Source organism: Gopherus evgoodei, chromosome 13 (assembly GCF_007399415.2).
Source record: "Gopherus evgoodei ecotype Sinaloan lineage chromosome 13, rGopEvg1_v1.p, whole genome shotgun sequence".
Taxonomy (NCBI): Eukaryota; Metazoa; Chordata; order Testudines; family Testudinidae; genus Gopherus; species Gopherus evgoodei.
In genome coordinates this window covers 30,263,741-30,287,898 of record NC_044334.1, presented here as the reverse complement: position 1 = coordinate 30,287,898, position 24,158 = coordinate 30,263,741, and the positions used below count along the sequence as shown (strand labels likewise).

The 24,158-nt window shown below is 48.8% G+C and overlaps 1 protein-coding gene and 1 long non-coding RNA gene across 5 annotated transcripts in view; one reads left to right on the top strand and one right to left on the bottom strand.

Moving 5' to 3' along the window:
* RASAL1 (RAS protein activator like 1) overlaps positions 1-24,158 on the bottom strand; it is a 145,797-nt gene that overhangs the window by 29,374 nt on the left and 92,265 nt on the right. For all 4 annotated transcript variants that reach the window (XM_030582343.1, XM_030582345.1, XM_030582342.1 and 1 more), the window contains 2 exons: positions 13,951-14,143; positions 3,886-4,023 (listed from right to left, as the gene is read on the bottom strand). In XM_030582343.1, the coding sequence (XP_030438203.1) occupies positions 3,886-4,023; positions 13,951-14,143 (331 nt within the window). The remainder of the gene's footprint in view (positions 1-3,885; positions 4,024-13,950; positions 14,144-24,158) is intronic.
* Positions 5,074-18,877, top strand: LOC115660720. Its single transcript, XR_004002901.1, has 3 exons — positions 5,074-5,184; positions 10,457-10,463; positions 18,867-18,877. It is a non-coding gene; the product is annotated as an uncharacterized LOC115660720 (long non-coding RNA).

The window sequence follows — 24,158 nt, the reverse complement described above, 5'->3', positions numbered from 1 at the left end:
CATATTATTTACTGGCCTGCAGATAGAATTTTACAAGTAGTCCTTAGGTTTCAGATACCCTCTAATTGGACTAGTTTAGTATTTGATCGGTTTCAAAATTTGCTTTCACTGTTAGCAGAGGTTCAAAGAATCTCTGAATTACAAGGGCAAATTCATATGCTTCAAAATATATATCAGGTTGAAAAGTATGCCTTTCGTACAGCTTAAAGTGTCTACTTTATGTACTAAGTATGATGTATTGTGCTTTGTGACTAAAACTGTAGAACCACCCCATCACGTTATTACTGTGGGAATGTTACTTGTTCTTATTTGGTTTAGGATTATGTTATTGTTGTGATAATAGTAGTATATTTCATGTCCATGCTAATCCTGCATTGCCACTGCATCCAATCAAGACCCCTAAGGTTGAAGCATTTGATGTAGAATCTGAAATCTAAGGCTTGATGCAAATAGAGATTTAGGAATGTTTGTTGTGCTAGAAACACAAAAAGGGTGTGTGGAAGTAGAGCAAGAACTGACAGGGATTTGAAGGGGATTTCAATGCAAACAGTCCCCTTTGTGAGCAAGAGTCAGGCTAGTTGTAACCCTAATAACGCAAGATTTGTAGAAGCGAGGATTGTGTGAGGCGAGTGGGAAAGAACTGTGTGAGGAGTGTAGTGACCCTGTGTTAGATAAGTATGGAATGTAGAGTATAGTCTAAACAGAAGTAAGAAAAATAAGATATCAAGATGACCTATGTATAAACAAAATGCAGCTGTTGCTCATTATTGTATGTAACAAAAGGTGTAAATGCTTGCTGGAATTGCTAGAGAAAATAAAGTGTATCTGACTTGCTGCACCCCACCTGAGAGTGAGACTGTTTTTCTCTGACAATGGAGAGAGGTAAATAGTGGTGTTTTCCAGGAGTCTGTACTGGACCCAGTCCTATTTAACATATTCATAAATGATCTGGAAAAAGGGGTAAACGGTGAGGTGGCAAAATTTGCAGATGATACAAAATTGCTCAAGATAGTTAAGTCCCAGGCAGACTGCGAAGAGCTACAAAAGGTTCTCTCAAAACTGGGTGACTGGGCAACAAAACAGCAGATGAAATTCAGTGTTGATAAATGCCAAGTAATGCACATTGGAAAACATAATCCTAACTATACATATACAATGATGGTGTCTAAATTAGCTGTTACCATTCAAGAAAGAGATCTTGGAGTCACTTGGATAGTTCTCTGAAAACATCCACTCAATGTGCAGCAGCAGTCAAACAAGTAAACAGAATGTTGGGCATCATTAAGAAAAGGATAGATAATAAGACAGAAAATATCATATTGCATCTATATAAATCCATGGTACATCCACTTGAATACTGTATGCAGATGTGGTCGTCCCATCTCAAAAAAGATATACTGGAATTGGAAAAGGTTCAGAAAAGGGCAACAAAAATGATTAGGGGTATGGAACAGCTTCCATATGAGGGGAGATTAATAAGACTGGGACTTTTCAGCTTGGAAAAGAGACGACCAGGGGGGATATGATAGAGGTCTATAAAATCATGACGGGTGTGGAGAAAGTAAATAAGGAAGTGTTATTTACTCCTTCTCATAACTCAAGAACTAGGAGTCACCAAATGAAATGAATAGGCAGCAGGTTTAATAAACAAAAGGAAGTATTTCTTCATACAACACACAGTCAATCTGTGGAACTCCTTGCCAGAGGATGTTATGAAGGACAAGACTATATAACAGGGTTAAAAAAAGAACTAGATAAATTCATGGTGGATAGGTCCATCAATGGCTATTAGCCAGGATGGGCAGGGACAGTGTCCTGAGTCTCTGTTTGCCAGAAGGTGGGGCACCTGGCATTGGCTACTGTTGGAAGACAGGATACTGGGCTAGATGGACCTTTGGTATGACCCAGTCTGGCCACTCTTATGTTCTCCTACTCCCCCACTTCTTTTCTTCTCCTCTCTCCTTCCCCTCACATCACTCTCCCCACTCATCCCTCCCTACATCTCCTCCACCCCTGCTGCCACCTTCCTTCGTTCTCTGGAACATTCACTCCCACTCCTTGGGGTAACTGACCATGGGAACAAGTATCAGAGGGGTAGCCGTGTTAGTCTGGATCTGTAAAAGCATCTGAGGAAGTGGGTATTCACCCACGAAAGCTCATGCTCCAAAAAGTCTGTTAGTCTATAAGGTGCCACAGGATTCTTTGCTGCTTTGACCATGGGAAAAATTTACTGAGGGTTGGGTGGATTCTCCATCACTTGCAATTTTTAGATCAGATTGGACGTTCTTTAAAAAGATCTGTCTGAGGTTATGGCAGGGAAGTAATATGGCCTGGATGAGACTAAAGTCACAAAGGGCCTGTCTGGCCTTGGATAGCGTCCCCTGCCCCACCTCTCACCCTGCCACAATCCAGCACGGGGGGGGGGTGCCAGCCCCTACTCTGGGGGAAGAGCCACCCACATGCAGTGGCACTGGTGCAACCAAACTGCCAATCACAACCGAGCCCAGAGTGGTTTTGACTGCGTGTAAGAGGGAGCTGGCCTGGGGCAGGGGGTCCTTCCTGGGAGGCCTCACGGAGGGCAGGGTGATTGAGGTGCACGTGAGCTCACTCGGCCCACTGTCCATGTTGGCGGCTCAGCCCCAGGGTCAACTCAACTGGACCTTACAACACAGGGTGGGGCAGCTCCAGATTGCAGTGGGGCCTGGGCCTCCCAAACACACCTCGATGGGGTGACTAGAAACAATGGGTCAGCTCCTTGGCTGGCCCAGCACAGCACCACTCCAGTGAGCTCAATGGGGCTACACCAATTTACACTGGCTGAGGGTCTGCCCCAAAAGATGTAAAACACTTTCCACCAAGAAATCACCCCCACATCTAATCACTGCACCTTCCCCACAGGTGTGCTGATCAGTGAGTGCGACCAGCTGTCAGGCTGCTGGGCATAGGCCTTAGTACAGACCCACAGGCCAAGGCTCCCTGCAGAACAACCATCTGCAGAATGCTAAGAAATACGCCAGCTGCAGTAAACCCTCTCTGCTCATGCACCCAGGCAGGGCTCGTCCTCCCCTCCACCCTCTTTGAATAACTGCTCTGGTGGCCTAATCCAATGGCCACAATAGCCATTCCTTTGTTCTGAACGGGCGCTGGGCTAGGCCTTTATCTGCAGCTGGATGGTTGATTATTCCCGGCGGTGTGAGGTTTGAAGGCTTGCTATGACACAAGGAGTTCCTCGTTTAAGGGAGTCATGGAATTTAGGGCCAGAAGGGACCATCAGATTGAGTCTACCCTCTTGTAGATCACAGGCCTTTACATTTCAGCCAGTTACCCCTGTCTTGAGCCCAGTAAGTTGGGTTTGGCTAAAGCAACTGCCGGAGAAGCAGCGAGGCTGCATTCAAAGACAGCCAGAGATGGAGGATCCACCACTTCCCTTGGCAGTTTGTTCCAATGGTTAATTGCCCTCACGGTTAAACAGTGATGCCTAATTTCTAATGTGAAGTTGGCTTCAGCTTCCAGCTATTGGTTCTTGCTCCTTTCTCCGCTACATTAAAGAATGCTTTAGAATCCACGAAGGATCCAGGAATCTTCTCTCCACGAGGGTACTTAGAGGCTGGAACTAGGTCACAACTTGACACAAGGGACATCTTGGCCAGATCTTCCAAACTGGCATAGCTCCACTGAAACCAGGGCTGAGTCACATCAGCTGAGAACCCTGCCCACAAGGTTTGGGTTTATTTTGCCCTCTGTGGATTTCTCCACTAAGAGAGGGTGCTAGTGGAGGCACTCTGACATGTTACAGCAATGCCTCTCAGGGATCAGACAAGCAGTCAAACAGCACAAAGCAGGAGGTTCCCCCCTTCTCCCCCACCCTTCCACGCTGCTGGGTACCTTGGCCAGTAGCAAAAGTGTGCGGCTGGTCCGGGTGTCGGCATGCTGGTCACGGAGGTTGAACAGCTTTGGTGTCAAGATGGCAGGAGCGAAGAAGCGGAGGAATAAGAACCCACTGATTGCAATGTACTTCACATCCTAAGAGAGGATCAGAATTGCAACCACCAGTATCAGCAGCCAGCCCCCTAAACACCATTCCATGAGCAAAGAGTTATCACTCGCTTGAGTCTAAGTTGGACTTTGGTTTAGATTTAGGAAAACAACAAAGAACATAAGTCAAGTATCCTTGAGAGAGAGCGAGCACATCATGTGCATCTCCTCCGAAATATATGGGAGCAACTTGGAGAAAAAAATCTACCCAGTGTGTTTAATATGGCCCCATTACTATAGCATCTGGGTGCCTTCACCATCGGTAGTGAGTCAGTAGAGATTGTGGGTCTGGGACTGTTTGAGCCTTTGTTCCCTGGATCATCCTTGATCAGCCTTGTGATCACGCTCCCCTGTGAGATTAACGAGGGGGCAGGGCTGACCTAGGAGAGAAGGTTTAAAAGCCAGAGGCTGAGTGACCAAGTGGAGCTAGAGAACAGGGGAGTTTGAAAGGGAGCTGTAATATAATGGTTAGGAAGTGTCACCTCACTTGTGCCAACGCTGCTCCTGTCTCCTCCACCTGAACCTGTATCCAGACAGAGAACCTAGCCATGGATGCCTCTACCCAGATCCTGGTCCGGATTTGCAGAGACTGTGGCCTGCATTACCCACTCTGGGGGGAAATGCATTACCCAGGCTGGGGGGATCTTCCAGCGTGAAAGGTGCCTGCTGGTGGAATTTCTCAGGAAGCAGGTGGGAGAGCTACAGGAGGAGGTGACTAGGCTGAGGAGCATCCATGCCCATGATGAATTCATTGTGAGTATTCATATGGAGACCTCCAACGCTGAGGAAGCTATCCAGCTACAGACCACTGCTGTCACACCACTAGGGGAGGAAGATATGGCTCTGTCACAGGGAGGACATTGGCTGCTGGTTACTTCTGGCAGCAGACAGTGCTCTACCCCTTCTTCCAGCCCACTCACCATGATGATGAAGAACTGTTATGCTGCCCTGGTAACAAGCCATGAGGAATCACCCCCAAAGGTGGAGGAGGAGAAGCCATGCACCCTCAGGGCTGGGAGGATCACAGCCACCACTCCCACGATGAAATGTAGGGTAGTGGTGGTTGGAAACTCTCTTCTGAGGAGGATGGAAGCACCCATCTGTTGCCTTGACATGGCATCCTGGGAGGTACGCTGCCTGCTAGGGCCTGTATGCAAGACATTATGGAGGGATTGTCGAGGATCATCTGGCCTCTGACTACTACCCCCTGCTACTCATCCATGTGGGCACTAATGATACTGCAACGTACAACCCTGAGCAGATCATCAGTGACTACAGGGCTCTGGGAGGAGGGTGACGGAGTTGGGAGTGCAGGTGGTGGTCTCTTTGATCCTTCTGGTGAAGAGTAGGGGCCCAGGCACAGACGGATGCATCCTGGAGGTCAATGCCTGGCTGCAAGGATGTTGTTTCCAGGAGGGCTTTGGCTTCCTTGACCACAGGATGCTGTTCCAGGAAGAAGGACTGATAAAACAGAGATGGGATCTACCTATCAAGGAAGGGGAAGAGCATATTTAGATACAGACTTGCTAACCTAGTGAGAAGGGCTTTAAACTAGGTTCTACCAGGGCAGGTGACAGAAGCCCACAGGTAAGTCCAAAACATGGAGACCTGGAAGAAAGGTCAGAGTCCGTGAGGAGCATGGGCCATTATAGCAGGAATAAGGGAAAGACCAGAAAGAACATAGGGAAGAAATCAAATCAGTATCTTATGTCTGTAAATTAATAAGAGAGGTATGGGGAATAAGCAGGAAGAACTTGAAATGCTAGTTAATATATATAGCTATGACATAGCTGGAATCATAAAGACGGGACTGGAATGACTGGAATATTGGTATAGAAGGATACAGCTTGCTCAGGAAGGACAGACAGGGAAAAAAGGGAGGAGGTGTTGTCTTATATACCAAAAACTTATACACTTGGGCTGAGGTTAAGATAAAATAGACGTTGAAAATCTCTGGTAAGGATAAAAGGGATCAAAAACAAAGGTGATGTCATGGTAGGGTCTACTACTGACCACCTAACCAGGAAGAAGAGGTGGAGGAGGCTTTTTTTAAACAACTAACAAAATCATCCAAAGCTCAGGACTTGGTGGTGATGGGGGACTTCAGCTACTCAGACGTCTGTTGGGAAACAACACAGCAGGACACAGATTATCCAACAAGTTCTTGGAATGTACTGGAGACCATTTTTTATTTCAGAAGGTGAAGAAAGCCATAAGGGGAGAAGCTGTTCTAGATTTGATTTTGTCAAACAGGGAGGAACTGGTTGGGAAGTTGAAAGTGGATGGCAGCCTGGGTGAAAGTGATAATGAAATGGTAGAGTTCATGATTCTCAGGCCTTGTCTACACTGGCAAGGTTCTGCACAGTAAAGCAGCTTTCTTCCCTGTAACTCCCGAGGTGTACACACTGCCAAGCCACTCAGGCTTGGTTTACACTAGTCTGTTATTTCAGAATTAGCCGAGTTAATTCAAAAAGAAAAAAAAAAGATTCTGTCCACACGACCAAAGCATTATTTTTTATTTAAAGGGCTCTTTAATCTGATTTCTGTATTCCACCTCGGCAAGTGGAGCAGTGCTTAAATCAAGGTCGCAATCTCAGGTTAAAGGTATTATGGACACAATTCGACGTTATTGGCCTCCAGGAGCTATCCTAGAATGCTCCCTTGTGACCGCTCTGGACAACACTCTCGACTCTGATGCACTAGCCAGGTGAGCAGGAAAAGCCCTAGGAACTTTTGAATTTCATTTCCTGTTTGGTCACCATCAGCACAGGTGACCATCAGCACAGTCCACCATCACAGGCGACCATGCACAGTCCACCATCCCAGGAGATCACGCAGTCCCAGATTCGCAGATGAGCTCCAGCATGGTCCGAATGGGAGGTACTGGATCTCATTGCATGTTGGGGAGACGAGTCTGTTACGGCAGAACTGCATTCCAAAAAAAAGAACACAAATACGTACGCTAAAGTCTCCAGGTCCATGACAGAAAGAGGCTACTCCAGGGGCACAGAGCACTGTCGTACAAAAATCAAGGAGCTCAGGCAAGCATACCAAAAAGCCAGAAAGGCAAACGGATGCTCTGGGTCACAGCCCCATACATTCTGCTTCTACTGTGACCTCCATGCAGTTATGGGGGGTGACGCCAACACTACCCCACCACTGTCCATGGACACCTGCAAAGGGGGAGTTGCATGAAGCGAGGAGGAAGAGTCATTGGAGGATGAAGAGGAGGAGGAGGAGGAGGACAGTGCACAGGCAGCAAGTGGGGAATCCATTTTCCCTCCTAGCCAGGAACTATGCTTAAAACTGGAGCCAATAGCTTCCCCCCCACTCCCAATGCGGGCTCCCGGACCATGACCCTAGAGAAGGTACTTCTGGTGAGTGAGAGCCTGATCAGAGCCACGTCGTAGGGGAGTGGGGGGGGGGAACCCAGCCGAGTTGTTCACATATAGTTTAAAGGGCTCACCCCTGCTCAGAGCCTCATCAGAGCCACGCAGTGGGTGCGGGGGGCAAGTGGGGGGCAGAGGAGTGTTGTGTGAAGTGATTATCCCAGAGTGCCCACAGGACCTCCTTTTATATGCCAAACTCACCAGGCATTGCTTGCTATGGGAAAGGAGGCCCAGCAGTTGAAAACATTGAAATGAATGTAGTGCCCCGCGTGCCCCTAGGCTGCCTGCAAGCTGAATTCTGTTGCCCGGTTGTGTGTAATGGCTTACTCACACCAAAGTGTCCCCTTTGTTCTCTGAAATGTATCTTTTAAAATACTACCCTCCCTTTTGCTCCTCCTGCAAGTGCAAATGTTTCAATGCGGCCCCTATCTACTCCGTCCCAGAGGCTCGTCCAGATTAGAAGGAGGAAAAAACAAACTCAGGAAGACATGTTCGCCAAGCTCATGCAGTCCTCCTGCACTGATAGGGCCCAGCTGAATGCGTGGAGCAAACAATTGCGGAGTCCCGTAAAGCATTACAGGAACACGAAGAGAGGAGGGGAGTGCACGATGAGAGCAGGCAGGATGCTATGGTCAAGCTCATGGGGGAGCAAACGGACATGCTCCGCTGTATGGTGGATCTAATGCGGGAAAGGCAGCAAAACCACAGACTTCTGCTGCAGCCCTTGTATAACTGCCCTCCCTCCTCCGCAAGTTCCACAGCCTCCTCACCCAGACGCCCAAGAACACGAGGGGGGAGGCTACGGGGACCCACAACCTCAACCCCAGAGGAACGCCCAAGCACCAGAAAGCTGGCATATGCAAACTTTTGATTTGGTTTCTGAACTTGTCCTTCCCTCCTCCTTCACCCCTCAACCCAATACCCCATCCCCCCGGTCTACTTTTGGATTTCTCTCAATGTGTTGTGCAATAAATAATAAAGAACAGTTTTAAAACAATTTTGACTTTATTTCCTTTCATATATATATATAGGAGGCAGGTAACTTCAAGAGAAACAAACACAACTGTCACACCGTACCCTAGCCAGTCATGAAACTGGCTTTCAAAGCTTCTCCGATATGCAGCGCGCCCTGCTGTGCTCTTCTAATTGGCTGGCTGTGAGAAATTGGCTGCCAGGTGAGTTGCATCAACCTCCCATCCTGCCATAAATGTCTCATCCTTACTCTCACAGATATTGTGGAGCACACAACAAGCAGCAATTACAACTGGAATATTGGTTGTGCTGAGATCTAACTGAGTCAGTAAACTGCGCCAGCGAGCTTTCAAATGTCCAAAAACACATTCTACCACCATTCTGCACTTGCTCAGCCTATAATTGAACTGCGCCTTACTACTGTCCAGGGTGCCTGTGTATGGCTTCATGAGCCATGGCATTAGGGGTAGGCTGGGTCCCCGAGGATAACTATAGGCATTTCAACATCCCCAACAGTAATTTTCTGGTCTGGGAAGTAAGTCCCTTCCTGCAGCTGTTCAAACAGACCAGAGTTTGCAGCACTATGGGAACGTACCCCTTGTGGTTTATGTACTGGCCGCCCCCGTGTGCCGGGGCCAAGATAGGGATATGCGTTTCGTCTATTGCCCTGCCGCAGTTAGGGAACCCCAGCGCATTAAAGCCATCCACAATGTTCTGCACATTTCCCAGAGTCACTACCCTTGATAGCAGCTGCTCAATGATTGTGTTGGCTACTTGCAGCACAGCAGCTCCTACAGTAGATTTGCCCACGCCAAATTGATTCCTGACTGACCAGTAGTTGTCGGGTGTTGCAAGCTTCCATAGTGCTATGGCCAGTCACTTCTCAACAGTGAGGGATGCTCTCATTTTGGTGTCTTTGCGCTTCTGGGCAGGGGACAGCAAGTCACAAAGTTCAATGAAAGGGGCCCTACGCATACAAAAGTTTTCAGCCACTGGGAATCATCCCAGACCTGCAACACTATGCAGTCCCACCAATCTGCGCTTGTTTCCCAGGCACACAATCTGTGTTCCACAGCATGAACCAGGCCCAATGGCACTATGATCTTCCAATCCCCACGTGCCATGCTGCTAGGAATGTCTGTGTCCATGTCCACATCAGTAGAGTAATTGCATTGTCATCGCTTCCTCGCCCAGTTTTGCAGGTACTGCACATAGTGTTGGATAATGCGGGAGGTATTTACAATGGTCAAAACTGCAGTGGAGATCTGAGCGGGCTCCATGCTTGCCGCATTATGGTGCCTGTAAGGGTAATCCTTGAAAAAGGGAGAGAAACGAGCTGTTCGGTTCAATATGGCCGATAAAAAGCAGTAAGTAGTTGTCTTCTGTAGCTTTCACGGAGTCAGGAAGCTCGTTAGAGCTGCAAGAGTGGGAGAGCAGAGTTTGTGGTGGAAACATGAGCAGAGTTTGCGGTGCAAGCTGTGAGGCTCTGTTCATGATGGCCAAAAAAAGGCGGGGAATTGTTGACATCTGTGGCTTCCAAGGGAGCCCAGGACCGACAACATGGAAAAAGCAGCGGAAGCTGTGCGGCTCAGTTCACAATGGCCAAAAAACAACAGGGAATTGTTGCCTTCTGTAGCTTGCACGCTAGCCCAGGACAGACAACATGGAAAAATTAGCTAGTGATGCAAGAGCAGGAGAGCAGAGTTTGCGACAGAAGCCGTGCTGCTCGGTTCATGGTAGCCAAAAAAAGGCAGGAAATGGTTAGACAAAAGAGTAGACAGAAAGACAAGAGGACATGCAAGGGGGATTCTTCCTCATCTGAAAGTTCGGCAGCTACTACTTGTCATCCCAGACGTGCATGATAATGTGATCCCACCACTCAGTGCTTGTCTCCCAAGCCCAAAAGCAGAGTTCCAATGTGGTCAACACCTCCATGAATGTCACAAGCAATCTAATGTCATAGCTACTACGTGTGGCGAGATCAATGTCGCACTCCTCTTGCCTTTGTAGTTTAAGGAATAACTCCACTGCACTCATGACGTGTTAGTGAGAGCGAGCAGCATACTGGTCAACAGTTTGGGATCCATTCCTGCAGCCCGAAGATGCAGGATGCACAGTACTCAAACCATTGAAAGATGGCGCCAAATGCGGACAGAAACAGGGATTGCTGGGATGTGAAGTGATGCATCATGGGGCATTGGGACAGGACCCAGGATGCCCCACGACCCCCCTCCATGTTCCCACATCTCTTAGTGGCGGAAGAGGAAAAGGTGCTCTGTGGGATAGCTGCCCAGAGTGCACTGCTCCGAATACCACTGCAAGTGCCACAGGTGTGAACACGCTATTGCACACGTAGCTGTCAGTGTGAACACACAACAATGGTTTCCCTCCAGCGCTCTCTGAGTGGTGCTGTAACTGCCGGTGATGTAACTCAACCAGTGTAGACATACCCTAAGGAATGGTAGGAGGGAAAACAGCATGAGGAGGATAATGGGTATCAAGAAGGCGAGTTTAGCAAACTCAGGGAGTTGGTAGGTAAGATCCCATGGGAAGCAAGTCTAAGGGGAAAAACATTTCAAGAGAGTTGTCAGGTTTTCAAAGAGGCATTATTGGGGCACAAGTACAAACTATCCCACTGCGTAGGAAAGATAGGAAGTCTGGCAAGTGAGCACCCTGGCTTTACCAGGAGAGTCCTACAAAAAGTGGAAATGTGGTCAAATTACAAAGGATGAATATAAACAAATAACACAATTATGTGGGGACAAAATTAGAAAGGCCAAGGCACAAAACGAGATCAAACTAGCTAGGGACAGAAAAGGAAACCAGAAAACATCGTATAAATACATTAGAAGCAAGAAGAAGACCAAGGACAGGACAGAACCTTTACTCAGTGAGGGTGGGGAAGGAGAACTATAATAGAAAATATGGAAAAGGTAGAAGTGCTAAATAACATTTTTGTTTCAGTTTTCACCAAAAAGTTTAGCAGCAATTGGACATCTAATGTTGTGAATGCTGGTGAAAATGAGGTAGGATCAGAGGCTAAAATAGGGAAAGAATAGGTCAAAAATTACTTAGACAAGTTAGATATCTTCAAGACACCAGGGCCTGATGAAATGCATCCTAGAATCCTCAAGGAGCTGACTGAGGAGATATCTGAGCCATTAATGATTATCTTTGAAAAGTCATGGAAGACAGGAGAGATTCCAGAGGACTGGAAAAGGGCAAATATAGTGCCCATCTATAAAACGGGGAATAAGAACAATCCAAGGAATTACAGACCAGTCAGTGTAACTTCTGTACCCTGAAAGATAATGGAGCAAATAATTAAGCAATCAATTTGCAATCATCTAGAAGATAATAAGGTGATAAGTAACAGTCAGAATGGATTTGTTAAGAACAAACAAAGTAATAAGCCTTGTGGATAGGGAGAAAGCAGTAGATGTGGTATATCTTGACTTCAGTGTTTGCCAAGAGCTGAGAATGGGGGACAGGGATGGATCACTTGATTATTAACTGTTCTGTTCACTCCCCCTGAGACACCTGGTGTTGGCCACTGTCAGAAGACAGGATACCGAGCTAGATGGACCTTTGGTCTGACCCAGTATGGCCGTTCTTATGTTCTTATGTTTTGATATTGTCTCTCAATACCTTTTCATGAACAAACTAGGGAAATAAAACCTAGATAAGGTGGGTGCATAACTGGTTGGAAAACCTTTCCCAGATAGCAGTTATCAATGGTTCACAGTCAAGCTGGAAGGGCATATTGAGTGGGGTCCTGGAGGGATCAGTTCTGGGTCTGATTCTGTTCAATACCTTCATCAATGATTTAGACAATGACATAGAGAGTACAATTATAAAGTTTGCAGATGATACCAAGCTGGGAGGGTTGCAAGTGCTTTGGAGGGCAGGATTAAAATTCAAAATGATCTGGACAAACTGGAGAAATGGTCTGAAGTAAATAGAATGAAATTCAATAAGGACAAATGCAAAGTATTCCACTTGGAAGCACAGTTGCTGGAACTACAGGTGCCGGGGGTGCTGCTGCTGCACTCCCTGGATTCAAATGGTTTCCAGTATATAGAGGGTTTAAAGTTTGGTTCAGTGGCTCTCAGCATCCACGGCACAAATTGTTCCAGCACCTCTACTTCGAAAGGAACAATCAGTTGCACACATACAAAATAGGAAATGACTGCTGAAGAAGGAGTACTGGGGAAAGGGATCAGCGGGTTACTATTAGGGCACTACCAAATTCATGGCCATGAAAAACACATCGCGGACTGTGAAATCTGGTCTTTGTATACTTTTACCCTATTCTATACAGACCAGCATTTCTCAAACTGAAGGTCCCAATCCAAAAGAGGGTCATGGGGTAGAGGGGCGGAGGTTGCAAGGTTATTGTAGGGGTATTGCCACTCTTATTTCTGTGCTGCCTTCAGAGCTGGGTGGCTGGAAAGTAGTGGCTGTGGAGCAGGTGCCAGCTCCAAAGGTAGCACCCTACCAGCAGCAGTGCAGACGTAAGGGTGGCAATTCCATACTATGCTGCCCTTATGTCTGCGCTGCTGCCTTCAGAGCTGGGTCAGGACCCCTACAGTTACAACACGGTGACATTTCAGATTCAATATCTGAAATCATGACATTTATGATTTTTTAAATCCTATCACTGTGAAATTGACAAAAATGGACTGTGAATTTGTTAGGGCCCTAGCTATAGTGGATCAGGGTCAACAGTGTAACACTGTTCCAAAAAAAGCAAACATCATTCTGGGATGTATTAGCAGGAGTATTATAAGCAAGTCACGAGAAGCAATTCTTCCGCTCTACTCTGCACTGATTAGACTTCAGCTGGAGTATTGTGTCCAGTTCCGGGTGCCACATTTCAGGAAAGATGTGAACAAACTGGAAAAGGTCCAGAGAAGAGCAGGGGTGGCTCTGTGTTTTTTGCCACCCCAAGCACGGCAGTCAGGCAGCCTTCAGCGGTGTTTCTGCAGGAAGTTCGCTGGTTATGTGGATTCGGTGGCATTTCTGCGGGTGATCTGTTGGTCCAGCGCCTTCGGCGTACCCACCGCCGAATTGCCGTCAAAGCCACGGGACTGGCAAACCTCCTGCAGGCATGCCGCCAAAGCCTGCCTGACTGTTGCCCTCACAGCAACTGGCAGGCCTCCCCCACGGCTTGCCGCCCCAGGCACGCGCTTGCCCTGTACTCCCCCATCCCTCCCCCCGCTGTTTCATGGCATGCAGGAGGCTCTGCAGGGACGGTGAGGAATGAGGACATGGCATGCTAGGGGGTGGGGCAGGGGTGGGGACTTGGGGGAAGGGATGGAGTGGAGGTGGGGCCTGGGGCAGAGCCGGGGGTCACGCACCCACAGTACATTGGAAAGTCAGCGCCTGTGGACAAAGACACATGTGGCCAGTATGTTGTGAGGGTGAACGGTGCTAGAAGGCAGAGTCCATTCCCTAGGATTCTTCAAGCCGTGATGGTTTGTGGCTGAGCCCTCGTTTGCCGACAGATGAATTTGACCCCTTTTCCCTTCACCCCCCTGTGCCGCTGCCTGACCTCGTGCTCCGCCTCTGGAAACTGCTCCTCTACCCGCTTGTGCAGTTGCTTGAAGGCCACCCTCATGATAGCGGGACACTTCTCCACTGAGCCGATGATGGACTCCATGATGTCACTCAGGTAGCCCTTCAGGAGCTCCTGGCTGCTCTCCCGCACCTGGGCCTCGGACAGGGAGCCCTTGAAGGAAATCCTCCTGGAGAGAAACCCAGAGACATGCACCTTAGCTACCAATCCACATGTGCCTCTGCTGGGCAGTCCAGCTCTCTCGCACTGTTGCTTTTGTCGGCAGACAATCAACATTCCACATCTTGGCCAGGCTGAAAGGCTGCAGTGTCAGATTTAGGTCCATTGCTTTTAAATGGAGGATTTTGCAAACTGGAATATTGATGTGGCTACTGAAGTCAGAGCAGGGCTCCTGTGCTATTCCACATCAAATATCACCCCTTGCTTTTTTTCACCATGCAGATTTTTGGATTGACATGCACAATTCTCAGGAAGGGGGAAGTGGGGGAGGGGATAGTTGAGCATGGGGAAGGCAATTTGCAATGGTGGTGTCATAAACAGATAGCTAAGGGTTAATGTCTCTTTCACCTGAAACACCTGACCAAAGAACCAATCAGGAAACCGGATTTTTTCAACTTTGGGTGGAGGGAAGTGTGTCTCTGAGTCTTTTGTCTGTCTGCCTGCTTCTCTGAGCTTTGGAGAAGTACTTTTTATTTTCTAGTCTTCTGTTTCTAAGTGTAAGGACAAAGAGATCAGATAGTAAGTTCTATGGTTTCTTTTCTTTGGTATTTGCATGAATGTAAGTGCTGGAGTGCTTTAATTTGTATTCTTTTGAATAAGGCTGTTTATTCAAAATTCTTTTAAGCAATTGACCCTGTGTTGTATCATCTTAATACAGAGAGAACATTTGTATTTTTTCTTTCTTTTTTATATAAAGTTTTCTTTTAAGACCTGTTGGAGTTTTTCTTTACTTCAGGGAAATTAAGTCTGTACTCACCAGGGAATTGGTGGGAGGAAGAAATCAAGGGGAGAGCTGTGTGTTGGATTGCTAGCCGGATTTTGCATTTCCTCTGGGTGAAGAGGAAAGTGTTTTTGTTCCAGGATTGGGAACGGAGAGGGGGACTCACTCTGCGTAGTTTCACAGAGCTTGTGTCTGTGTATCTCTCCAGGAGCACCTGGAGGGGGGAAGGGAATCAGGATTATTTCCCTTTGTTGTGAGACTCAAGGGATTTGGGTCTTGTGGTCCCCAGGGAAGGTTTTTCAGGGGGACCAGAGTGCCCCAAAACACTCTAATTTTTTGGGTGGTGGCAGCAGTACCAGGTCCAAGCTGGTAACTAAGCTTGGAGGTTTTCATGCTAACCCCCAAATTTTGGACGCTAAGGTCCAGAATCTGGGAATAAGGTTATAACATGGTGTGCAGCGGCGGGATATAGACAGAATCCAGAAGCCAGTAGGAATATTATATTTTTCTTTGCTAAGGGCTTTTTAGCAGAGAGAAAAAGTTTGGTTTTAAAAGGGAACCAGAGAGAATTTTTTTTTTCTCTGCTCTCTCTAGCAGTTTGTGGCTTGCATAGTAAGCAAGAAACCATTAGCAGACTATTGACAGTCTATTGTCACACAATAGCACTCCCATTGAGAGTCATACCAGCACTCTATATGCATGCAAATAAAGTGGTTTTTCTGGTTTCCCTTCATTGAACATTAGCTAGAGAGAGAAAAGGAAAAAAGCACTGTTGCTAGGCAGACTTCAGGAGGCAACAGAGAGCCTGCAGTTCAGAAAATAAACACCGGAGGGCACCCCAACACAAGAAAACAGGAACCATGACTTCTAAGGCAAGGATTGACGCCGAAGAACAAATCAAAGACGCTGAACACAGGCGACAGATGGAGATGAAAGAAAAGGAAGAAAGCATCAAACAGGCAGCCCAAGAGGCAGCACACAAAAGAAAACTAGAAGAAGATGAGTTGGCCCACAGAAGGAAGCAAGAAGAAGAAGAGTTGGCCCACCGCCGAGAAATGGAAAAACAACAAAAAGAGAATGAAGAAAAGGAAAAACAGAGAAAACATGAACTGGAGATGGCAAAAGCTGGGCTGCATGTGCCAGCCAACCCTAACAACCCGGCGCCAAGTATTGCTCCACAGCACAGGAAATTTCCCACCTACAAGGCAGGTGATGACACCGAGGCCTTCTTGGAAAATTTTGAAAGAGCCTGTCTTGGGTACAGCATCCCCGAAGACCAGTACATGGTAGAATTAAGGCCACAACTCAGTGGACCTTTAGCAGAGGTGGCAGCTGAAATGCCTAAGCTGCAAATGAACGACTATAAACTTTTTCAAACCAAGGCCAGATACAGGATGGGGATAACCCCAGATCATGCCCGTCGGCGCTTCAGAACCCAAAAGTGGAAACCAGAGGTGTCATTTCCCAAACACGCCTACTACATTGCAAAAAACTATGAGGCCTGGTTAACAGGAAACAACATTCAAACCTTGGAAGAAGTGAATCTCCTCATACAAATGGAGCAGTTCTTGGATGGTGTTCCTGAAGACATCACACGGTACATACAAGATAGAAATCCCAAAACTATCGCTGAGGCGGGGGAGATTGGAGCCAAATGGATGGAACTGGCAGAAAGCAAAAAAGCTACTGTCAAGGGGAACGATTACCCCAGGGGGCACACAGACCATAAACCCTACAACCGAGGACAGCCAAAGACCCTCCATACCACCCAAGTAAAGCCACAGATACCCTACTCTTCAACCTCACCAGTCTCCAGTAACTCCCCTCGGCCCAGTGACCCATCAGATGGAAGATGCTTTAAGTGTAATGAACCGGGACATATCAAGGCCAACTGTCCCCAGAACACCATGCGAGTGCAATTCATTACACCACCATCACACCAAAGATCCCCAGGCCCGGATGCCTCTCAAATACCCTTGGAGCGAAGGGAAAATTTGAGAGTGGGCGGAAAAAAGGTTACTGCGTGGAGAGACACGGGGGCACAAGTGTCAGCTATCCACCAATCCTTCGTTGACCCCAAATTCATCAACCCAAAGGCCAAAGTTACAATTTACCCCTTCATGTCACAAGCTGTAGACTTGCCTACAGCTCAACTGCCTGTCCAGTACAAAGGCTGGTCAGGAATGTGGACTTTTGCAGTCTATGACAATTATCCTATCCCCATGCTACTGGGGGAAGACTTGGCCAACCAGGTGAGGCGGGCCAAGAGAGTGGGAATGGTTACCCGTAGCCAAACCAGGCAAGCTTCCAGACCCATTCCTGTTCCTGAGCCGTCCACAGAGGCCCCGTCTGTGTTACCAGAGACCCAGAAAGAGGTAGTGGACCCGGATTCCATGCCTACCACTGAAACAGCCACAGCATCTCCAGTCCCAGGCCCGGAACTGGAACAGCAACCAGCACCAGCAAGTGCAACCACATCTTCAAACTCAACGCCAGAGGGCATCGGCGAGCCAGAACTGGCAGAAGCAACAGACAGCCATACCCAAAAGGCTCAGCCAGAGCCTGAAATACCCTCAGGTGCACCAGCGGAGAGCGGTTCACCAGCAACGGAAACAACCCCATCACCTACCTCGCTTCCAGAGGGACCAAGCCCAAGTCCACAGTCTGAGGAAGAACTGGTGACCCCAGCCTCAAGGGAACAGTTCCAGGCTGAGCAGGAAGCAGATGACAGCCTTCAGAAAGCTTGGGCGGCGGCACGGAGCACCCCACCGCCTCTCAGCTCTTCAAATCGATCCCGGTTTGTTATAGACCAAGGACTTTTATACAAGGAAATTCTTTCTGGTGGACACCGGGAAGAATGGCAGCCGCAAAAACAGTTGGTGGTTCCAACTAAGTACCGGGGGAAGCTCTTAAGCTTAGCCCATGATCATCCCAGTGGCCATGCTGGGGTGAACCGAACCAAGGACCGGTTGGGGAAGTCCTTCCACTGGGAGGGGATGGGCAAGGACGTTGCCAAGTATGTCCGGTCTTGTGAGGTATGCCAAAGAGTGGGAAAGCCTCAAGACCAGGTCAAGGCCCCTCTCCAGCCACTCCCCATAATTGAGGTCCCATTTCAGCGAGTAGCTGTGGATATTCTGGGCCCTTTCCCAAAAAAGACGCCCAGAGGAAAGCAGTACGTACTGACTTTAGTGGACTTTGCTACCCGATGGCCAGAAGCAGTAGCTCTAGGCAACACCAGGGCTAACACTGTATGCCTGGCCCTAACAGACATCTTTGCCAGGGTAGGTTGGCCCTCTGACATCCTTACAGATTCAGGGTCTAATTTCCTGGCAGGGACCATGGAAAAACTGTGGGAAACTCATGGGGTGAATCACTTGGTTGCCACCCCGTACCACCATCAAACCAATGGCCTGGTGGAAAGGTTCAATGGAACTTTGGGGGCCATGATAAGAAAATTCATCAACGAATTCTCCAATAATTGGGACCTAGTGTTGCAGCAGTTGCTGTTTGCCTACAGGGCTGTACCACATCCCAGTTTAGGGTTTTCACCATTTGAACTTGTGTATGGTCACGAGGTTAAGGGGCCATTACAGTTGGTGAAGCAGCAATGGGAGGGGTTTACGCCTTCTCCAGGAACTAACATTCTGGACTTTGTAAGCAACCTACAAAGCACCCTCCGACACTCTTTAGCCCTTGCTAGAGAGAACCTAAAGGATGCTCAAGAAGAGCAAAAGGCCTGGTATGACAGACATGCCAGAGAACGTTCCTTCAAGGTAGGAGACCAGGTTATGGTCTTGAAGGCGCAACAGGCCCATAAGATGGAAGCATCATGGGAAGGGCCATTCACGGTCCAAGAGCGCCTGGGAGCTGTAAACTACCTCATAGCATTTCCCAATTCCTCACTAAAGCCTAAAGTGTACCATGTTAATTCTCTCAAGCCTTTCTATTCCAGAGACTTACAGGTTTGTCAGTTTACAGTCCAGGGAGATGATGCTGAGTGGCCTGACGGTGTCTACTACGACGGGAAAAAAGACGGTGGCGTGGAAGAGGTGAACCTCTCAACCACCCTGGAACGTCTGCAGCGGCAACAAATCAAGGAGCTGTGCACTAGCTTCGCCCCATTGTTCTCAGCCACCCCAGGACGGACTGAACGGGCATACCACTCCATTGATACAGGTAATGCTCACCCAATCAGAACCCCACCCTACCGGGTGTCTCCTCATGCCCAAGCTGCTATAGAACGGGAGATCCAAAACATGCTACAGATGGGTATAATCCGCCCATCTACCAGTGCATGGGCATCTCCAGTGGTTCTGGTACCCAAACCAGATGGGGAAATACGCTTTTGCGTGGACTACCGTAAGCTAAATGCTGTAACTCGTCCGGACAACTATCCAATGCCACGTACCGATGAGCTATTGGAAAAGTTGGGACGTGCCCAGTTCATCTCTACAATAGACTTAACCAAGGGGTACTGGCAAGTACCGCTAGATGAACCTGCCAAGGAGAGGTCAGCATTCGTCACCCATGCGGGGGTGTATGAATTCAATGTCCTTCCTTTCGACCTTCGAAATGCACCCGCCACCTTCCAGAGGCTGGTAGATGGTCTACTAGCTGGACTGGGAGAATTCGCAGTTGCCTACCTCGCTGATGTGGCCATTTTTTCAGACTCCTGGCCCGAACACCTACTACACCTGGAAAAGGTCTTTGAGCGCATCAGGCAGGCAGGACTAACTGTTAAGGCCAAAAAGTGTCAAATAGGCCAAAACAGAGTGACTTACCTGGGGCACCAGGTGGGTCGAGGAACCATAAACCCCCTACAGGCCAAGGTGGATGCTATCCAAAAGTGGCCTGTCCCAAGGTCAAAGAAACAGGTCCAATCCTTCTTAGGCTTGGCCGGATACTACAGGCGATTTGTACCACACTACAGCCAAATCGCTGCCCCATTGACCGACCTAACCAAAAAGACCCAGCCAAATGCCGTTAAGTGGACTAATGAGTGTCAAAAAGCCTTTACCCAGCTTAAGGCAACGCTCATGTCTGACCCTGTACTCAGGGCCCCGGATTTTGACAAACCATTCCTAGTAACCACAGATGCATCTGAGCGTGGTATAGGAGCAGTGCTCATGCAGGAAGCAACAGATCACAACTTCCATCCTGTCGTGTTTCTCAGCAAGAAACTGTCTGAGAGGGAAAGTCACTGGTCAGTCAGTGAAAAGGAATGCTATGCCATTGTGTACGCCCTGGAAAAGCTACGCCCATATGTTTGGGGACGGCGGTTCCAACTACAAACTGACCATGCTGCACTAAAGTGGCTTCATACTGCCAAGGGGAACAACAAGAAACTTCTTCGGTGGAGTTTAGCTCTCCAAGATTTTGATTTTAAAATTCAACACATCACAGGAGCTTCTAACAAAGTTGCTGATGCACTCTCCCGTGAGAGTTTCCCAGAATCCAGTAGTTAAAAAGTGTTCTTAAAATGTAAAAGTCTGTTAGTTATATACTTAGTAGTATATGTAAAGGTGCATGTGTTGTATTAATCTGTTTATTTTCAAGTTCTAGAAGGAAATTGCCGCCAGTGAGCTTCCCCACTGTCTGCAATTTGGGGGGCGTGTCATAAACAGATAGCTAAGGGTTAATGTCTCTTTCACCTGAAACACCTGACCAAAGAACCAATCAGGAAACCGGATTTTTTCAACTTTGGGTGGAGGGAAGTGTGTCTCTGAGTCTTTTGTCTGTCTGCCTGCTTCTCTGAGCTTTGGAGAAGTACTTTTTATTTTCTAGTCTTCTGTTTCTAAGTGTAAGGACAAAGAGATCAGATAGTAAGTTCTATGGTTTCTTTTCTTTGGTATTTGCATGAATGTAAGTGCTGGAGTGCTTTAATTTGTATTCTTTTTGAATAAGGCTGTTTATTCAAAATTCTTTTAAGCAATTGACCCTGTGTTGTATCATCTTAATACAGAGAGAACATTTGTATTTTTTCTTTCTTTTTTATATAAAGTTTTCTTTTAAGACCTGTTGGAGTTTTTCTTTACTTCAGGGAAATTAAGTCTGTACTCACCAGGGAATTGGTGGGAGGAAGAAATCAAGGGGAGAGCTGTGTGTTGGATTGCTAGCCGGATTTTGCATTTCCTCTGGGTGAAGAGGAAAGTGTTTTTGTTCCAGGATTGGGAACGGAGAGGGGGACTCACTCTGCGTAGTTTCACAGAGCTTGTGTCTGTGTATCTCTCCAGGAGCATCTGGAGGGGGGAAGGGAATCAGGATTATTTCCCTTTGTTGTGAGACTCAAGGGATTTGGGTCTTGTGGTCCCCAGGGAAGGTTTTTCAGGGGGACCAGAGTGCCCCAAAACACTCTAATTTTTTGGGTGGTGGCAGCAGTACCAGGTCCAAGCTGGTAACTAAGCTTGGAGGTTTTCATGCTAACCCCCAAATTTTGGACGCTAAGGTCCAGAATCTGGGAATAAGGTTATGTCAGGTGGGATAAGCACATCAACTGGATGCTTCTGCTAAAAAGCTGATCAGCTGTGAAATGGTTAACAAGTTGACATTTGGGTCACCCTTATTACGTTTCAGTGTTAATGCCGGATTGGGATGAATGGGGCACTGTGCTGCTGTCTGAGAAATTGGGTCTCAGGCTTCAAACTGGGGAGGGCAGCACTGCACCAGGTACTCTTGGTTGGAAGGTTTTCCTTGCAATCGTAAGAGCTAGAAACTCACAAATGTGTTTCCAGAGGTGCTGAGTGCTTGTAGCTCGCTCTAGTGGATTGGGGGAGGGGGAGTGTGCATGCGTGCGCTCAGCACCTCTGAAATTCAGGCCTTTATTTAAAAAAAAATCCATAGGCTTCTGGAGCCCACTGCCCTGGGAAGGGGGAATTCCGTGGACACAAAACACACCCAGGCTGGGTCTAAGAACTGGATTCCCTGGCAGCCAGGTTCAAACATGCAGCAGCTATGAGGCCAGGGAACCCCCTTGTCTTGCTAGTGCAGAACACTTGGAGCACAATGAGCTCCCAAAGCCAATCCCAGCCCTGCAGCCTACACTCTGCAGTTCTGGTCAGAGTGACCCTTTGCTTAGAGCGAGGCTGGGCGCTGCAAATCCTGCCTTCAAACTCAAAGGGCTTGCCTGGGCCTCACTCATCTGCACGGTCCATTTTGAGAGATCAAAGCAGGGCCCCCCAGCAACTCCTCTCCCCAGAGGACTGTGCAGGTGGCCCCTCCCACCTGGCTGGCACATGGATCATCAGAAGCAATTCTGACCCTGAGAGAGGGAGCAAGGCACTGGGCTGGGAGTCAGAGCCAGCAGCTGACTGCAGATCTCCTGTGTGACTTTGGGCAAATCTGTGCACCTTCTTGGCTAAGCTGGGGCAATCCTGTCTTGTCTAGGGGGCAGGACTGCCTGTTGCCTCTCACTGTGTGTCTGTACATCTAGTCCACCAGCATGGCATTCAGCTTTGGGCTTTCCTGCCCCTGGCCCACACCTAGCTCAGTAAACTCCATCATGTCACAGGCACAAGACTGTCATTTGCATTTGCCTTGCACCTGTGGCAGAAGTCCATTCATACCGATGTCACCAAGAACGTACTCTGGATGCCCTAAGGGCCTTGTTCCTGAGTCCCCTAAGCCCCCATCCCCCCACAAACACCCTGCTGGATATGGCCAGCACAGCACAGAGATGGAGAATCACCGTGGAGGGGCAACTCCCTGACGACACAGGCCTTGTGCACCATTCATCAAGCAGCCTCCTCTCTGCTCCAGCATCCCTGACACGCTGTTGCTTAGCAACCAGCATGAGCTGTCTCTCTCCTGGGAATGTCACTGTCTTGACTCCGGGGCAAATCCTGGGAGGAGGACTGGGCTGGCTTGTGGGGTTCCAGGAGAGCTCGTGGGTGCGCAGGGAAAGCCAAGCATGATGCCTTTCGGTTTGGATCCGGGAAAGCCAGCAGGGGTGAGGACACTGTAGGATCCCACTGGCTCAGGTGCAGAGAGACTCTGCTGGACTCAGAGGCTCTGTTCACCTGTTGAGGTGGGGTCACCACACTGGGCAGATTGTGGGAGTCAATAATCTACAGACCCGCCTGTGCCTCTCGCTGGTGGAGAATTGCTCACACACAGATGCAGCCGCTCCCTCCACAGGCTCTGGGGTCTTGGTGGCCACCCATCATGCTGCGGGGTGAGTGGCTTAGACACTCCCCTGGGCAGGGGATGACTTTACTTATAGCTAATCAGTGCTTCGCACACCCTAAATACCCACAATAACCCCCATCCTGTGCCAGCCTCCCCCATGGCAAAGGGGCTGGGTGAGTCCTCCCCCCATGACAGACATGTCTGGGGATAGGACTGGGGGGCCATTTTTATCAGGAGAATCAACCCCCAATAACCCTGCAGTCAGTAGCCAGGTGTTCAGCCAGCGAGATCCTTGTCTCCCACTGCTGCCCTGTGCTCCGCCCCAGGAAGGGGGCAACCCCTCGCCCTTCACCTCTCCCCAGAAGCAGTGGTCCATGGGCTAGTTCAGCAATGCACTCAGCTCTCCAGAGACCCAGCTCCTCCCATGCCCCAGCAGCTTGCAGCACCAGCTTGCCCCGGCAGGCTCCTCGAACGGGCACTGAGTCAATTCAGTGCTAGCCTGATGGCGCTGGAAAGCAGAAACTGCAGTTTACCAAGACCAGATGCAGGTGCAGGGTGAACTCCCCCACACACTGCCCCACTCCCCCAGCCCAGCTCTGTGGGGAGGCTGATCGCTACTGATAACGGCTGAGCCCTGCCCTCTAGTGGCTGGGCTGAGACCTGCCTGCTCCTTTTAGACAGGCCTCTAGGCTGCAGCTGAGCTGGGAAGGGCTGAGCCAGCAGCCCAGGGATCGGGATGAAAGGAAGGCTGGGCAGAACCCAGCACCCATCTCCTCTCAGGACAGAGCAGCATCCCGACAATGCAACACATGCCAGCAAGCACTGCTGCAGCCTGCTCAGAACAGCCTTCCCCTCCGGAGAAAGGCTGAACTCCCACTGCCAGCGCCCAGGGCGGGAGCTGCTCTGGTCTATCTGGGCCACGTGGTCTTTGAGGAGATGGGCACCTCCCGAGTCACCTGGATGGCCCTCTGGGAGAAGGGGAGTTCATGCCACAGGCACTGGAAGACAAAGGGTTCATTTCTTCTCCTTCCCCCTCAAGTCTCAGCGTGGCAGCAGAAGAAGAGGGAGTGAGGTGACCTCAAAGTTGCAACCCAAGAGTCCATCACAATTCCCTGGCTGG